The sequence below is a fragment of the Theobroma cacao genome, chromosome 3 (genome assembly GCF_000208745.1).
Source record: "Theobroma cacao cultivar B97-61/B2 chromosome 3, Criollo_cocoa_genome_V2, whole genome shotgun sequence".
In the NCBI taxonomy this organism is placed as follows: Eukaryota; Viridiplantae; Streptophyta; class Magnoliopsida; order Malvales; family Malvaceae; genus Theobroma; species Theobroma cacao.
In genome coordinates this window covers 25,984,629-26,002,325 of record NC_030852.1, presented here as the reverse complement: position 1 = coordinate 26,002,325, position 17,697 = coordinate 25,984,629, and the positions used below count along the sequence as shown (strand labels likewise).

General features: G+C 31.8%; 3 protein-coding genes across 6 annotated transcripts; 1 reads left to right on the top strand and 2 right to left on the bottom strand.

Annotated features, from left to right (window-relative positions):
* Nucleotides 4,445-5,202, bottom strand: LOC18605121. The gene has a single exon (XM_007037943.2). The coding sequence runs from the start codon at nt 5,174-5,176 to the stop codon at nt 4,655-4,657; it is 522 nt and encodes a 173-aa protein (XP_007038005.2). The 5' UTR covers nt 5,177-5,202; the 3' UTR covers nt 4,445-4,654.
* On the bottom strand, nt 7,316-8,136 carry LOC18605120. Its single transcript, XM_007037942.2, has one exon. The coding sequence runs from the start codon at nt 7,910-7,912 to the stop codon at nt 7,703-7,705; it is 210 nt and encodes a 69-aa protein (XP_007038004.1). The 5' UTR covers nt 7,913-8,136; the 3' UTR covers nt 7,316-7,702.
* On the top strand, nt 10,665-16,728 carry LOC18605119 (CBS domain-containing protein CBSCBSPB5). Of its 4 annotated transcripts, none has more exons than XM_007037938.2 (15): nt 10,665-11,001; nt 11,083-11,219; nt 12,331-12,499; nt 12,631-12,763; nt 12,852-13,022; nt 13,178-13,256; nt 13,447-13,560; nt 13,713-13,779; nt 13,935-14,040; nt 14,126-14,184; nt 14,410-14,519; nt 14,604-14,737; nt 15,502-15,587; nt 15,684-15,773; nt 16,209-16,728. In XM_007037938.2, exons 2-15 carry the CDS (start codon nt 11,092-11,094, stop codon nt 16,386-16,388), a joined length of 1,626 nt encoding a protein of 541 aa, XP_007038000.2. In that variant the 5' UTR covers nt 10,665-11,001; nt 11,083-11,091; the 3' UTR covers nt 16,389-16,728. The 4 variants fall into 4 exon arrangements, with proteins under 4 accessions (XP_007038000.2, XP_007038001.2, XP_017973733.1 ...); XM_007037939.2 differs by having other exon boundaries at nt 14,126-14,193; XM_018118244.1 differs by having other exon boundaries at nt 11,080-11,219; nt 14,126-14,193.

Below are 17,697 nucleotides of genomic sequence, written 5' to 3'. Positions count from 1 at the left end.
AAATACATTAGTGCTCTAATATCACTAAGATATGGTACTTTATGACCAAAAAATTCTTCATGATCCTAACGAAGTTGGAAATGGTTTTTTTTTTTTCACATCTAGTGACCTAACAACTATTGGTAAACTCAATTGATGTGTTTTGTCCATATAAAACATTTTAGCACTTTTGCTATATAATTTGATTGATGGATAAAAATTTCATTTGTTAAGTGCTCAATCTAAAAACTCAAACAAAATTTTAGTTTTTTTTTTGTCAAGATCTTTTATGTCAAATTCTTTCCTTAAGTAATCCACGACTTTTGATAACTCTTCAGAACTTTCAAGAATGTTTAGGTTATCAATATAAAAAGCAATTATGACAAATTTATATTCGAATATTTTTATAAAAACACATAAGCATATAAGATCATTTTTATAGCCTTCTTTCAACAAATATTCACTAAATCGATTATACCACATGTGTACAGATTGCTTGAATCCATATATTTGATTTAATTAAATAAATTTCTCGATGATTCAAATTTTGTTGACCATTTTGAATATTTCTTCCTTTTCTTTTTTGAGGATTTTATTTTAGAACCGATTGATCTTCCACCGCTTCCTGTGTGCCTTGTCATATAGGGACATTAATTTTAATAAGAGCTTTTGCAGATAGTATATAAGATTTAGTTATTCTTTTTACCTCAATAAATACATCTTGCAACTAATTTGCTCTATTTTACAAATGAATTATATTTTGAATTTTAAGTTCAAATTGATTTGTGTGATGATCAAAATTAAATAATGATAATGTATTTCAAAATATTTCCTTTTTCAACTGCTTATTTTCTCTTAGTAATGTTAGAAAAATTATTTTATCAAAATGACAACTGACAAACTTTGTTATGAATAAATCTCCTGTCGAGGGTTTTAGATATTTAATTATAAATGGAGATTCATATCCAACATATATTCCTAACTTCCTTTGAGGACTCATCTTTGTGTGTTATGGTGGAGCAATTGGAACATATTCCAGCACTTTCAAAAATTCTTAGATGAGAAATATTTGGTTTTTGACCATAAACTGCTGAAAGGGAGAATTTATAATTACTCTTTGACCTCATGCATACAAGTGTTGTTGCATCCAAAATGACATGCCCCAAACAGAAATTAAGAGTTTAGATTCTATAAGCAATGGCCTTGCAATCAATTTGAGGCATTTAATAAATGATTATACTATACCATTTTGTATATAAATATGAGTAACAGATTGTTCAACAATTATTTCAACTAATATGCAATATTCAGTAAAAGCTTGAGACCTAAATTCATCAGCATTATCAAGAACAATTGTCTTAATTACATAATCAAAAAAATGTGCTTGCAAACAAATTATTTGTGCAAGTAATCTTGCAAATGCCAAACTGCAAGTTGACAATAAGCACGTATGTGACCAATTAGTCGATACATTGACTAAAATTGTAAAATATGTAAATGGTCCATATGATGGATGTATGAATCAACATATATCATCCTGAATATGTTTAAAAAATGTAGAGGATTCAATCTCAACTTTAGCTAGTAATGACCTTATAATTCATTTACATTCTAAGCAAACAACACATGAAAATTTATTAGATTGAAAAATCTTCTGATTTTTCAATGGATGATTACATGTATTTCAATAATTTTTCACATCATTATTGATCCGGGATGGTCTAACCGATCATACCAAATATTAAAATCATTAGTAAACTTCTGGTTTTCTATAGCATAAGTTTCAATCATTTTAGTATTCATGTAGTACAATCCATAGATCAAAATCAGGTAATTTTTTTTAATGTACACTTCTTACCTGAGATAATAATTATAATATAGAAGTATTAAGTATCTCTTTCATTCGTTGTTCAATATGATATCCATTCAGATAAATATCTTTAAAACTTAATAAATTTCTTTGAAGACATTAAAAATAATACATCCTCTATTATAAATTTTGTTCCTCAGGTAGTAAAATATTGACTCTTTTAGAACCTTCAATTAATCTTATACTACCAGATATTGTATTGACATTGGTTTTTTCTATTGTCAACTGAGAAAAATATTTATTATCTTTAAATATATGATGCATTGTAGCAATGTCTACTAGACATATATTTACATCATGGAACTTGGATCTAACAAAATGAATATCCATATTTTTCTTCAAAAAAATAAGATCTATACAATAAGAAGCTTATAACTTAACATGAAAGAACATTAAATATATAATTAAAATACATAATAAGAACATATCATTTAAATATAATGAGAAAATATTAAAATATCTTCATAATATAGTTATACTAAAATATACCAACTACTATTAAGAAATTTCATTCTTGGATATTTCCATTACCAACATCTTGATGTGTTATATCAACTTGGTCATGGTTAGCTTATAGTGATGCTTGATAAAATTCAAGACGAACAATAGGTATATGACCAACGGCTTTGACAAGATATCTTCTATATTTTTTTTTATTTTATACAACTTTGTCTTTTTCTTATATCTCTTTCACTATTCACTCACTTCTAGTGAGTTAAAAATATTCATCTATTCCTATTGAGTTAAAAGCATTCATCTACTCCTGATGGGTAAAGTTATACGTCCACTATTAAAGGGTAAAGTTATTCTAAAAATTAGAATAGTGATTAATATAAATTACTATAACGACATCTTTCATGTTCATAACCATAATTGTTAAATGATATTGCATTCATTTCAAGAAATGGATAAATTTATAATTTTTCATTAGTAGCTTGTTATTGTGCTCAATAATAAAAATATTACACAATAGTAAAATTTATATTAAGGTTGATTTTTAGAGAATGAAAACATCAAAAAGATATCAAGTCAATTACCGATTTGCTACAACTAAAAATTAAAAACTAACCATTTAAATCCTTTTAAAGCTTAAAAATGATAAAAACAAAATAATACCAATGATATACCTGATTTGCTAAAACCAAAAATCAAAACCTAATAATTGAAATTTTTTTTAAACTTGAAGATGATGAAAACAAAATAACACCAAAACTTGAGAGATTAGAAAATCATACTGATAACGTATTATGAAATATAACTTGAAAACCAACTATAAGAGAAATATGAGAAAAAGTATTTAGAGGGAGTAAGAATATCTTATTCAAGTGTGTATTTATGACTGAAGTAAAGATAAATAAGCTAATAACCTCTAATCTAGATAGAATTTATAAAATGAAAATAATACTAAAGGATTAAATGGATAGATTAAATCTTAATCTTCATCTAATTTAATTTACATTCAAATCTATATATAAACAAAAATATTCATAACAACATTTTAGTTTTTTATATATTATTTTTTTAAAATTTTTTATAATTTGTGTAATACTTACTAAAATTCATTGATTGTTATTAATATGATTTTAAATTTTAATTTATTTTTTTATAAATTTAATTTAATTTATTAATTTAATTTTTTGTTATTAATATATATAAATATTGATTTTAATGATATTTTAATCAAATATTTAATGGATAATATTTAAGATATTGGGTACGAGGTTGGATAATAATTTCAAAATTCAATCGGATATTTATAGAATTCAAAGATCTTATTAAAACATAGAGTTCATATTAAGATACCCAAAAAATAACAGATAACTTATCCCGTTAACATCCCTAATTCATAAGATACTTAGCAAGTTTGACCTACTTTTTAAACTATGAAAAAAAAGCCCAACAAGCTTGATTGCTCATTCTTCTAGCCTAAGTTTGAACAGAGCTTAATGCTTCTTACCTTTCATGTGGTCTAAATGTGAATCTTCTCTCGTGACTTGAGCTAATATGAGCTGAAAAACGAAAAGAAATCATTAGAGATGGAATTTCTTTATAAATTCCTAGTAGAGTCACAAAAGATTTTACTACCGACAAAGCTTCCAATGTATTAATATTACAGCTTACTTGCAAGTTGCCAAAGAAAGATCATGTGTTAGACTCATAAATGGACTTTGCCAGAGAAAGATTTTGAAATTTCAACTTTTGTTTGAAGCTTTGTTAAGGCCTAAGCCCAGTCACTGGAAGGCTTGCTCAACGAGAAGTGTTATCTCAGTCCAAGTTTTAATTAGTCAAACCCCAGCACCTCCCAACGCAAGTTGTTGGTGAGAGTGGTGGAGCAATCATATCCTCCTCCAAAGGCGGACAAACAAAGCAGATGGGAATGTGTCATGGTCACAAAACATAGCCTTGAAAAAGGCAGTAAATCAAGGGAAATGCAGTTGGACTGGATTCACATCTTTATCATGCATTCAATTATTAGTGGTAGTTCCTCTTGTCTGATTTTCATCTTTTAGTTACCGATCAAATCCCGCATTTTTCCATACAGAAATAAGATAAGCACCCATAACTTGGCAAAAATACAAATCACAAACTCCCAAATGAAAAATATGCTTCGTTTCTATTCAGTTACAAACCCAAAAACATTTCACAGATCAACCAAAAGAGAAAAAGGCTTAAACACTATATAACTTAAGACATCGCTTCCATGATTACAGATCGAGCAAAATCAAAACAACAAGAACATCAACATAAATAATAACAAAAAAAAAAACTATTAAAAATGAGAAACTAAGGGTACAAAATCAAAGATCATTGCGAAGCATAGATGTGAACTCCAATGGCAATACAAAAGACAGTAATGAGACCGAAGTAGATAATAGCGTGGACAAGAATGGAAGCTCCACTAGTTTGCATGTTCCCAAACTCGACAACCTTGTTTCTGCCAGGTATCTGAAACAATAGTCCAGGACTCAACAGAACGAACAGCACTGTTGCTACTAAGACAGGACCCCAATCTGCCATTTGCCCTCTCCCCTGTGGTTTTTGATTTTTGCCAGAAAGAATAAAGATTAAGAAGAGGAGAAAAAGTAAAGTACAACGAGAATGTGAAAAAGGTTTTGGAAAGAGGAAAGAAGAAAAGAGTGATGGCAGTGTAAAGGAGATGGGGCAGAGGATACAGACGAAGCGAGACGGGTTGCCTTCACATTGGATGCTTCTCGGGTGTCGTGACACGAGCGAGCGAACGTGTGAGGACTCTCCGCTGCTTGTGTTGTGATTCCAACGGCTGCGATTATCTTGGGTTGGGTCCTTTCGGATTTCGCTCCTTTTCATAAAATAAAATAAATAAGAAAGATTTTTACCTTGTTTAATTGAAATCTTAGACTTGATATTTAAAGATATTGAGAAAATTTGTGTGCTCATTTTCATTTTGTTTATTTAGATAAAAAATAAACAGTTATTAAAATATTAAAAGAGAGAAAAATGGGATCATAGTATTGGGCTAGTGGGTCAACTTGGTTAAGAAAGCCTTCAAGTTTAGGCCTTTATGTTAGCCTTAAACCGTGGTTGCGGCACATGCTTTTCACCAGATCTAGCTTGACTTTTAAGTCAACTTTTGTCAAGCCGAGTTCAAAGTCCACACAACAACTCAATGTGAGCTCGTGTGATGTTACTTGTCACTAACAATTTTTTTTCTTACCTCCAAAATTTACCATAATTAGAAGAATATTTATTTAGTGTTAATTAATTTAGATATTTACACTCAAATATTTAATTTATTAATTAATATAATTTTTTTATTTAAAAAGCAAAATCAATTCCAAAATTTTTACAAGTTTCATCCTTAATCAAGAAAGAAGGAAGCCCCTAACAACAGCTCAATGTGCAGACCAAACCAACATAGCCAAATACAAATAGAAAAAAAGCTAGAGTCTTAGGGAGGGACTAAAAACTGAAAATAATGTAAAAACTTAGCAAAACTCTTGAATTTTAAAAAATTCTCATAGTTATTAAATCAAGATATGTATCATATATTTAAATTTTATTTTTAAATATCGCATATCGTGTATCATAAAATATCGTAAAATATGATAAAAAATTAAAATTATTTTTAAATAACATGTAAAAGTATAAAATAAAAAAATAAATTTAAAAATGTTATATTTATTAATATGATTGAGGATTATATGACACAAATTAAAAAAAATTATTGTTTTAATTTAAACTTTCAACATGCTCTTTAATAATATATACTTTTAAATAAGACATGTATTTTTCATGTTAATTTATTAACTAAAAGTTAAAAAAATTAATTTGTGGAAATAGACAAGCTGAATCTATTTTTTTTCTTTTTATTTTAAGTCTAAATTATGAATTTTAAAATCCACAAAAATAATTTTTTATGTTTCAACTAAAAATAAATAAATAAAAAGCAGTTTTTTAGTAATTAAGTCGCATAAAAAATCCACAAGAAATATATTGTTCAATACTTGATCGATACACTTTTAACATATTGATTGATATTTTTTTTGTTAATATCATATCATACGTATCATGTTACATGTTTAATAAACATATCCTTATTTATATTTAGTATATGAATACTTTTAATTAATTATATTTTATTTATATCTATTCATATAATTATAAATATTTTATATTTATACCACACAATTAAAACACAGGAACATGAATTGTAAAATCTAAACAATACCAATGATAATGCTTAATTATAGCTGCATGACATGTCGCGCTAGGTCAAAATTATTGAGTAGCAATGAAGGTATACCTTCAGAAGTAATATTTTATAATCACCTACGAAAACAAACACTATCGACTAGACCTGACAAAATTACCATTTACTTGGAAAAAAGAGAAAAAAAATTGAGTGATTGTAATTAAGGGTAATAAGAAAAGTAAGAATGATTTTTCTTTGACCTTTTAAACGAGACATTAATTTAGGATAATAACTAAAGTATGCAAACAAGATGATATTCATGGGATGGGATGGAAGGAGTATTAAGTTTGGATCTTATTTTTAAACATTTATATAGTTTTTATTTACATAAATGTTTTTTTTCCACCAACATTGTTAAAAGAAAAATGGAGGCTAACAAGTTAGAAACCCAAGCCCACAAGATGGCCAAGCCCTAGAAAGGATGGGTGAACCAATGTGCCAAAATTCCGCACTCGTTTAGGCCTTTAGCTCTCAAAACGTATTTTCTGACAATGACAATCAAGGCGATATCAAGCATTACCAAAATTATTGTTAAAACCCAATACTAATTTTATCAACTTAACAAAGCCACGTCGCATATTCACCATTTATATGCTTCTATTAATTGGTCGGTTGGCTCATTTGATAAATAATCTCCTTAAGTTTTGAAACAAAGCTTAAAGAATTTGTTATAAATTATTTGATAACTAATTTCCTCAATTGTATTTTCTATCTGTATAATACATAAATCGATATATTTGCAGCTTTATTGCAGACTTAGTAACTGATAATTAAATCCCAATTTCATCTGCAACCCCTGTCAATTTCGATTGCCACAAATGGCAACTTTCACAAATTGAAAAAAAGAAAGAAGGAGAGAAATGTAGCATGACTATGACAAAATACCTTAATTTGGAGTCAACCATCAAGAAATGACACGACCAGTCAACCGCAAAAAAACAAAAGCCTCACACAATGAAAAACAGAGCAAAGAATTACTATGCAGTTTCTACAGGGGAGAGATGATGAAATCACATAGAAAACACAACCAAACTAAATAGAAAAGAATAAAAAAAAAAAAGTTAAAATTTAGTGCCAACCAGGTCTCATTGGATGATCCCTTCTGTTTCTGCGTACAAAAATTAGCCAGTGTAGATGCGGATGCCGACTGCCAAAATGAGGATAGTGAAGAGCCCAAAAAAGAGGATGGTGTGGATCACAATTGCTTTCCCGTTGGTTTTGAAGTTGCCAAATTCCACAGTCCGGGTGTTTCCTGGAAGCTGGAAGAGGAGGCCAGGTGAGAGAAGTATGAAGAGCAATAGCCCTATCACAATAGGCGCCCAATCCACCATTGCTGAGCCTTTGCTTTGCTGCAAGAGTGTCACTGGAACTGGAACAGTCAAAGCAACAACCAAGAATGCTTACAAGAATTGCAATGGAACATTATAAGCATATGGAGAAACAAAAAAGGTGAATTCGAGGGTATTGTAAGAGCTTGATGTCAGCTTGTTGCTATGTAAAAGTGACATGGGACCCGCTACACTAAGCCTGGTTCGATACTTTTGCTTTGGCATACTTTGAATATAGAAGTCTCAGAGAGAGCAAAGTTTCCTACACAGGGGAATGGCAGAGGCTGCTTATATGTTGAAATTCTTTCCTTTCAATGAAAGCATTATAGTATGGCATCCAACACCATTAGATTGACTAATTTATGAATGTAGTTTCTTGAGATTGTCTTCCTTTTTGTTTTTTTTTCCCTATCTTTTGTTCCAATAGAATACATAGGTAGGCATGCAGCAGCAGCACCACTAGTTTTTCCCCTACTTAAGTCTCCGAATCTCGCACGTTAGGACAAAATTCTTACGCAAAGGTCTCTTTCTTTCGTCCAAAGAAATGCATCCACGGGTTGGTGACAAAAGAAAGCTAACCCATTGGGTCACGCATCTCCCCCTTCTCTTAGTATCCAAAATAAACCGTTGGCATCAAAATTCAAAGCCAAGGCTTGACCATTAGCTTTAATGGGCTGTTTGTTATCCAGGAAACGGCAATATGGTAGTGAGAGAGTTATAGACCCGCTAACCTGGTAAGACTGGACATCCTATATATTTTTATTTCGCCACTTGCACTGTGGGTTGCTGTGGCAAAGGAAACGTTGTCAAGGCAACAGGTACCGGCAACATTGATGGTAGAGATAAGAAGCAAGGTATTGGTTGGACTAGTGTTATATGAGGAAAATGTCTCACCTAAATTAAATTGTTTTAGCCTCTTAAGGCTTTTTACATAGAAAATGATAAAAAAATAAAGGGGAAACTACAACAAATTGTTTTAGCAAGCTTGCTTACTGCTATAATAAAATATTCACTATGAAGGACCAAATGGCAATCAAGATTGCACTAGAAGGGTTAGTCACATGTAGTTGCCACAATGCTGCTTGGGCCTTGGAAAGGTACATCGCTCACAAGCGATGGGCTAGCCAAAATATTTTACCTTCAAGGTTCAAGGGACTTTTAGATGTATGAATCTATATAGGTATAATATTTTAAAAAATTTTAAAATTTTTTTATATTTTTTATATTTAATTGAGTTTTCATATTTTTATTTTGAATCAACTAAATTTTTATATAGTTAAATCTTTTTTATTAATAACTAACTTAATTAAAATATTATTTATTATTTTAATATGTATGACGTCAAAGTAATATTTTAATATATCATAATTAATAATGATGTGACATATTAATATATTGTAATTGATGACTTAATATATTAATTTGACATAATTACATAATTATGTAATTTTTTTATCTTTTACATCAACGTTATGTCAATATCATGTGGATATAAAATGACAAGTGATATTTTAACTAATAATAATTAATTAATTTTTTAAATAACGATGATAATTAGTAAATTATTAACTATAAAAATTTATTTAATCTAAAATAAAAATATAAAGATTTGATTGAACGTAATAAAAAATAATAATTTATTTAAATTTTATTAAATAATTTAAAGACTTATTTGAATATCATGTGAATTATGCATATGATCTTTTAAAATGTGAAACTAATATTATGTATTACAATATTTTTAAAGGGTTAATCAGACCAATATTATTATCATCGTGCTTTAATTAATTATTACCAAGTCAACTAAGATCCGCTCGCGTGATGTATGACCGTGGATTAAAATAATAAACATTCAATGATACGACTTGTCTGAAGTAAAGTCTCTTACATATTTTATTTCAATTTTAAGTAAAAAAAATGATAAAAATAATGAGAAAGAAATCTGAAGTGGACCATCCATTCTGTTCGTGCTAACTACCAAGTTTAGAAACAAAATTTCCCCAATAAGGTGTTTATGTTGTATTTTTCATCTCTATATTTTAATATTTAATATAATAATAAATAGACGTATTTATCATATTAAAAATTTAATTTTTTTCATGAAGTCAAGTTTTTCTTTTGGTTAAATTATATATTGATAAAACAATTTAAAAAGTAAAACATGTTAATTACTTAAAAATATATTAACATAGTAATAATGTTGGCAAAAAGTCTTTGTTTTACGATAAGTGACCACAATTAAATTTTATAATATATTAAGATTCAAATTTAACACCGGTAAATTACCTTTTACATAATAAATGAATTATTAAAATTAAATAATATATTACATATTTATATAAAAAATAAGATAAAATTTAAACAATACTATTAAAAACGTTTACTTTGAAATAGAGAAAATAATTTACTTGTAAATGGAAAAGCTCATTATTGATANATATATATATATATATATATATATATATATATATATATATATATATATATATGTAAACAAACCTTTTAAACCATTGCCAAAAGATTTGTAGTTTACCTTTTTAAAACAAAAAAGGAAAAAAAATAAAAGGTCGTTGGAACATAAAAAAACCGTTAAAAGGGTGTAATTACTGTAATTTACTTTGTTACTGCTACCTACGATTAATTACAATCGAAAATTCGAACTTCTTTCTCAAAAATTGGAAACCTCGCGAAATCCCGTCAAATTGGAGCAATTTCAGTTAAAAACCAGCCCACGTGCCAAAGTGTCATTGGCTCCCCTTTTCCAAATTATTATTACTCTTCCCATTTGTTAGGGCTTCGTTTCCATTCTTTCTTCTCTCACCTCTCTCCGGTCGGTGCATTTTCCCGGAAAATCCAAGTTTCCCGACGAAATTCCCGACCGACGATTTGTTCCTTTTTTCTCGAATCTCGAAAAATCTCCCGCTTTTTTGAGGCCAAAGAATCTTTACTTTTCTTTCCAATCGCTTCATTTTCCCGCTTCACCTGTCCTTATTTTGCTTTGTTAATAACTCGAGCTGTAATTTTAAGAGGATTTAGCGATTTGATTGGAATCTTTGTATTTGGCATAAAAATCAAATAAGTTTCAAATTCTGGTAAGTTGTTAATTCATTTTATTAATTTGTTTTTACTCGTTTCTTTCGTATGAGAAATTGGGAATTCTATACGTTTAGCAGGTATTGGAGATGGCAAGTCAAGGCGGTTCATCGAGACGAAGTTTATCAGTGGTAAACTCGGCGTCAGGGAGGAAAAAAACATCGGAGAATGTAGGTTCTGACTCTGGCCGAAAACTTTTACCATCTTCTCGTCCTATGTAAGTTTTTATTGCGAGAATTTTATTTTTTGCTTTTTCTCATCATTAAAATAATAGTAGTTTGTTTTGAAACTTGAAGAATTATTGAAGTTTTGGATAAAGAAAACTTTAAAGGTTTTCTTTCTTTCTTTCTTTCTTTCTTTTTTGTATGTGTGTGCGTGCGGGTGATGTGCAAACGGCACAATTTAGTTCTTGGAAGTTTTACTTAGAAAAAGAATTATTGAATTTGAAGGGATTAATAAAGGCTATTAATTATACTACTAGTGTTTATCAATTGTTGTTGAAAGAAAGTAATCTTTATTTTAATTGTTACTGTTTGTATAAGGTTAGCTGCTTTGAAACTACCCGTTCAGAGATGCATTACTGTAGTTGCATTTGTCAGTGCTTTTGGATAGTTCTTTTGATATCTTTCTGCTGATTATTCTTTAAAACTTGGTGTTAGCTCTTGAATATTGACTTGAAAGTGCAAGTGTGTGCCTATTTCGGGTGGCTGCCATTTGCATAAGGGAATGAGATGTGGACAGCTACATTCAACATGATAGGAGTTAAAAGGCATTAGCAACTATGATCTTTTTTTTCCTCTTTTTCTTGTATGTGTTGCCTATGTTGCTTGGTTTCATATCAAACATGGGAATGCGTCCAACATGGGAGCATTCATTTTTTCCCTTATATTTGGGGGGTCATATTCTCTATTGATAAGGATGTGCACACTTTGAGGGGTCGTTATGTGTCTGACACAGGTTTTGCTGTAAAGTTGAAGAATTGGTGCAATATGTGTTTTGCTGCTAGTTGCACTGCTATAAACATGAACGTTCATTTCTTCACTCTAAATATGCTCATCCTCTTGAGACTGGCTTCATTCTTTGAAATTTTTATTCTGGAAGAGTAGAAGCAGCTTGCGAAGACAGTGGACCTGTACATCTATTTTCTATTAACCATGCTACTTATCAAAAAGTCAAAGCAGTCATTAATAATTTGTGAAAGTTCATGTTTTAAATGTTTATATTCTGTCAAATCAGAGATGACAAATGGTTACTGATTCTAACTCATCTAAAATTTCAGCTTGAAAAATTAGTAATGGAACTTTTTGTTTTGACTTGTATATTAATAGGGGACTAGCTGGAGAACGTACTGTGAAGAGGTTGCGACTGTCAAAGGCCCTGACGGTACCTGAAAGTACAAGCATTTATGAGGCTTGCCGTAGGATGGCTGCTCGTAGGGTTGATGCTTTATTGCTTACTGACTCTAATGCATTACTTTGTGGGATCCTCACAGACAAGGTATGACTTATATCCTCATGGACAATTTCGAATTTCTATACACTTAAATCTCAAAATATAATGAGACAACTAAATGAAGCAAGAAGAATGTTCTTTCTTCTTAATTTATTCTTTTGATTATACGTTTGAAGGACATAGCAACAAGAGTGATTGCTCGGGAGCTTAATCTGGAGGAGACACCAGTTTCCAAAGTAATGACTAGGAACCCCGTATTTGTTCTTTCTGACACTCTTGCTGTAGAGGCACTCCAGAAGATGGTACAAGGTTGGCTTTTTGTGATGGATATCCACCTTACGTGATATGTTTTCTCATACCTTACTCTTTGAAATTGTATTGGTATTTTTCTGAACAGGAAAATTTAGACACTTGCCTGTTGTAGAGAATGGGGAAGTCATTGCTTTGCTCGACATAGCTAAGTGTTTGTATGATGCTATTGCTCGAATGGAAAGGGCAGCTGAAAAGGGAAAAGCTATTGCTGCAGCTGTTGAAGGTGTTGAAAAAAACTGGGGAACATCTTTCGCTGGTTGGTGGATAAAGTTATCTTTTGCCTTCAATGGAGTTGTTATGTGTGCCTTTTACTCTTTTACTTTTGGTCCTTGTATTATTCATTTTGTGGTTTTAGTTTAGCTATTAGCCGGCGTGTTTTGAGTCAATGCTATCTTTTGGGATGATATGCAGGTCAGAATACATTCATTGAGGCACTTCGAGAGCGTATGTTCAGGCCCTCACTGTCTACGATTATTTCAGACAATTCAAAGTAGGTAATACTTTCTTATATATATATATGTACGTATGTATGTGTATATATACATACACACATATATGTATGTATGTATTTATGTACATGTATATCTATTTGGTGCTTTATGCAACTTCTGTACATAATATTTTGTTCACACCTGATATTATGAGTAGCTTTGCTTAATAACATGATGCCCATCTTTCAGGATTGTAACAGTTTCACCAACTGACTCAGTTTTAGCGACTGCAAAAAAGATGCTTGAATCTCGATTAAGCTCTGCAGTTGTGACAGTTGAAAACAAACCACGAGGAATTCTAACGTGAGTCTCTTTTGAATCAAATTGTAATTCAACATTGTTCCATATATTGCTTAGGAAGAGAAGGAAGGAGCATTGCCAATTTGTTTTTATTATATCTAAATGTTACAGTTGTCAATGGTGTAAATTGTAATTTATGCCTTTGATACTTCCAGTTCGAAGGATATATTGATGCGGGTAATATCACAAAATCTGCCTCCAGAGTCGACACTAGTGGAGAAGGTATTTGCCTCTTTTGGATTTATTTCCTTTTATGTCCATAGAATTTTATTCTTATGACTTGACTTTATACACTTTGGTAGCAGATCATCGTTTTTAACCTCTATAATAAGCACATTCTTGAATTCTAATAATTTTGCCTTTGATTTAATGTACAGGTCATGACTCCTAACCCAGAATGTGCAACAGTTGACACACCAATTGTTGATGCCTTGCATACCATGCATGATGGGAAATTTTTACACCTTCCTGTGGTAGATAGAGGTGATATTATTTACTATCTTGCGAAGAATAGAGTGTTGTATGTACATTGAGCTAATTCTTTATAAGTTTGTGTGGTTGGATGCAGATGGAGAGATAGTTGCTGTTGTTGATGTACTCCACATTACTCATGCTGCTGTTGCCACAGTAAGTCAAGTCAGTATCGTTCTAAGACTCTGGTGTTCTTGAAGTAGTAGAATTACAGGATAAGTAACTGTAGTGTATGAACAATTATTCCAAAGCACCTAACAAACTTGTTTAAATATCTTTGTAGATGGATATGAGAATTCTAAGAAGTATATAATTGTTTTTTTTTGTTTTTGATAAGCATGATGTTTTTGTTATTGTCTCATCATTTTCTTCAATAACTAGGTTGGGAGTACTTCTGGAATCAATAATGAGGCTACCACAACAATGATGCAGAAGTTTTGGGATTCTGCAATGGCCTTACCTCCCAATGAAGATGATGATGAGACACGAAGGTTTGTTATTTTGATGTCTTTCTGATTATATAGTTGTGATTTGTGCCATCAGTGTTGATTGACATGTTGATAGTGATATTTCAGTGATAATTCCTTGAAGCTAGCTTCTGATGGAGGGGAGACAGCAAGATCTCTTCCCTATCCTTCGTCCAGTATGCCAAATACATTTGGTTTCAAAATACAAGATAAAAAGGGCCGAATGCACAGATTTACTTGTGGTATGCTACTAGCTCTATTCATGAGCTAGGCACCTCCATGAATATGTGGCTTTTGATTTGCATGTGGCACATGTGCATGTTTGTTTTTGCACTTGTCAAAACTTTGCAGCCTAACCAAAGCATTTCTTGGCCAAGTTAACTTATAATGACACTAGCTTCAAGAATTCATCCTTCATTTGGTCCAGGTTCTGATCTTATGGTTAATATCCGTGTATGATTTACAGTTCGTTAGTGGTGCTGCATTGATAGCACTTTTTAGTGGGATGATAGTCCAGTATGCCAAATACATTTGGTTTCAAAATACAAGATAAAAGGGGGCGAATGCATAGATTTACTTTGTGGTATGCTACTAGTGCTATTCATGAGCTAGGCACCTCCATGAATATATGGTGTTTTGATTTGCATGTGGCACATGTGGATGTTGTTTGTCTTTTCACTTGTCAAAACTGTGCAGCCTAAACATAACATTTCTTGGCCAAGTTAACTTATAGATGACACCAGCTTCAACAATTCATCCTTCATTTGGTCCAGGCTCTGATCTTTTGGTTAATATCTATGTATGATTAACAGTTGGTTAGTGGTGCTGCATTGATAGCACATTTTTAGTGGGAAGATCATGCCATTTGGCACCAAAGCTGAGCATTATGTTCAGGAGATATTATAGGAGAGATTTAATTCTTCATCAACTCCCGGCATTTGTACCTACCAATTGGTCTAGAAAAAGTGTATTTAATAGGTTTTTTGCTTCTTGCTTCTGGATACAGATACACGAAGTATGACAGATCTAATAACTGCAATCCTTCAGAGGCTGGAGGATGACATTGATAGGGACAGTGTGCCTCAAATTCTGGTATGATATAGGAAAAAATATTACTTTATGATGATTAATTTGGGTATTTAATTTTTTTCTCAGAAATTTATGCTAATTGGTGGGGTCACTCTGCAGTATGAAGATGAAGACCATGACAAAGTTGTATTGTCATCAGACAATGATCTTTCAGCGGCTGTGCAACATGCAAAATTAGTTGGTTGGAAGGTATGATTAGACTGTGTTTTTATATGGATGTACACCTGGTAGAGCATTTTACAGTGGACTTCACTCTGACTCTTCATTTCCCTAACAATAACATACAATTTATGATAAAAGTTTGACATGGATAGGACTATATGACTCTCTAACTATATGGAAAACTTGTAAAATTCAAATTAATAATGTTAGACAGATATACATGTCTGACAGACTGACTTGAACTCAAGTGTAAGCTATAGTGGATATTGGTGGCATTAGGCGTTAGTATATTTCATTTTTTTCTTCTCAATTGGAAACCTTGAAAGGTCTAATCCCTCTCGCAAATTTTACGTTTCCAAGTGTATCAAAGAGAGTTTTAGAATCAGCATCTAATTTATAGCAGCGACAACTTTTATCGAATTTGTCAGCTTAATGAAGTCATCTGATTGATGATTTTTGCAGGGTTTGAGATTGCATTTAGACTATTCGGGAAAACAAGGTCGTCGAAGGGGTTCCAGTTCGGGAAGTTTGGATTATGCTCATTCTGATGCTTGGGCTGCTGCATACAGTGCTGTTGCAGCGGGGGCTGCAGTAGCTGCTGGGTTGGGCTTGTTAGCATACTTGAGGAAAGCCGGCAATTAGCATTGTTAAATACTTTGCCATTTTATAAAATGAAATATGTCACGGGCAATGCAACTTTCTTTTGGACTGAATGGTCAACTTGGGTTTGGCTCGGAGGCAATCCTTGTGCTTGATTTCGTTTTCCCTTTCTTTTGAGTCAATACTCATGACTCAACAGTATACCAAATCAACAAATCATTTTTTTTCCTGGGTGCTGCATGTTGCATAGCTTGCAATGTTGAACTGCGGTTGTCTCCATTTTTTATCGCTACAAGTTTTGCAGCTGTAACGGTGGAATTACCGTGTATAAAAAATAAACAATGCCATTTTGATGAAATACAATTTGCTTCAGATTTTCCAAGTTTGGACTCCCTGGATTAGGAATGGCAACTTAAATACATTGCACCCGCAGACAAGGTCGAAACACTGGGAGGCAGTCTGAATTCCAAGCCATATAAACGGGGTTAATTACGCCAATAATTAATTGTATACAGTTTAGAATTTTGCACCATTGATGAGTAATTGATCAAGGAGTACATGTAGGCTCTACTCGGACTCATGCAGACCCCATATAATTCATGGTTAGGATTAGTAAAATTGATTGTAGTAGTTGACACGAATCTTATCAATGTTCATTAGGCGCCAGGAAGCTTGATGTAGATCACTGATTAAAGGTAGTAAAGCGTTGTGGGAATAACTTTTTGTCACTTAGCCTTGCCAGATGACAATCTTTAAGTCGAAGCCGTGGACGGAATTGGTTGAATTTCGTTGCTTCTTTAAAACGATCAGCCAAAACAAAGAGACGTACCAGTGTAGGATTGTAAAGTTTCACGTTTTCAAGCGATGACAGCTCTGGCAGGCAGCACGTTGGGTAAGTGTGAATTGAGGGAAAAAGAACGTTTCCTAGATGATAAACAACAAAAATTATGATTTAAAAGGTTGCTGTCTTAACACTAATTTATGGAGTGGAGTTCAAAGACCATGGACAGGTAGCTGCCCCATGGTCACTGTGACATAACTCTAACAAGCTCAAGAAGAAAGGTTACTGCCAGAAGTACAAGAAACCATCGTGTGGTCCAAAGGGTTCTCGAAATATCAATCTCTAATTTGTATTACGCACCCAGGAGGCAAGGACAGATCGCCATCGCCATAAATGGGTATCTGAAGAGAATCCAATTGGAGCAGCAAGTGATAGCCAAATTGTAAAAAATGAAGTTAAGGAATGGAACATGGACCGCAACATTTTTTTTTTTGTGGGTTTAATGAATGGTTAAAATGGTTGAAGCTTGGAGCCCTCCAAATCGCCTCTAGTTTCAACTGTCGGTTTGTG

Excerpts from the sequence above, each read along its gene's own strand:
- LOC18605119 (XM_007037939.2), top strand. The coding sequence starts at position 11,092 with ATGGCAAGTCAAGGCGGTTCATCGAGACGAAGTTTATCAGTGGTAAAC. Across the intron at positions 13,023-13,177 it reads CTGGGGAACATCTTTCGCTG|GTCAGAATACATTCATTGAG; the intron begins GTTGGTGGATAA and ends GATGATATGCAG. Across the intron at positions 14,194-14,409 it reads CTGTTGCCACAGTAAGTCAA|GTTGGGAGTACTTCTGGAAT; the intron begins GTCAGTATCGTT and ends TTCAATAACTAG.
- LOC18605120 (XM_007037942.2), bottom strand. The coding sequence starts at position 7,912 with ATGGTGGATTGGGCGCCTATTGTGATAGGGCTATTGCTCTTCATACTT.
- LOC18605121 (XM_007037943.2), bottom strand. The coding sequence starts at position 5,176 with ATGAAAAGGAGCGAAATCCGAAAGGACCCAACCCAAGATAATCGCAGC.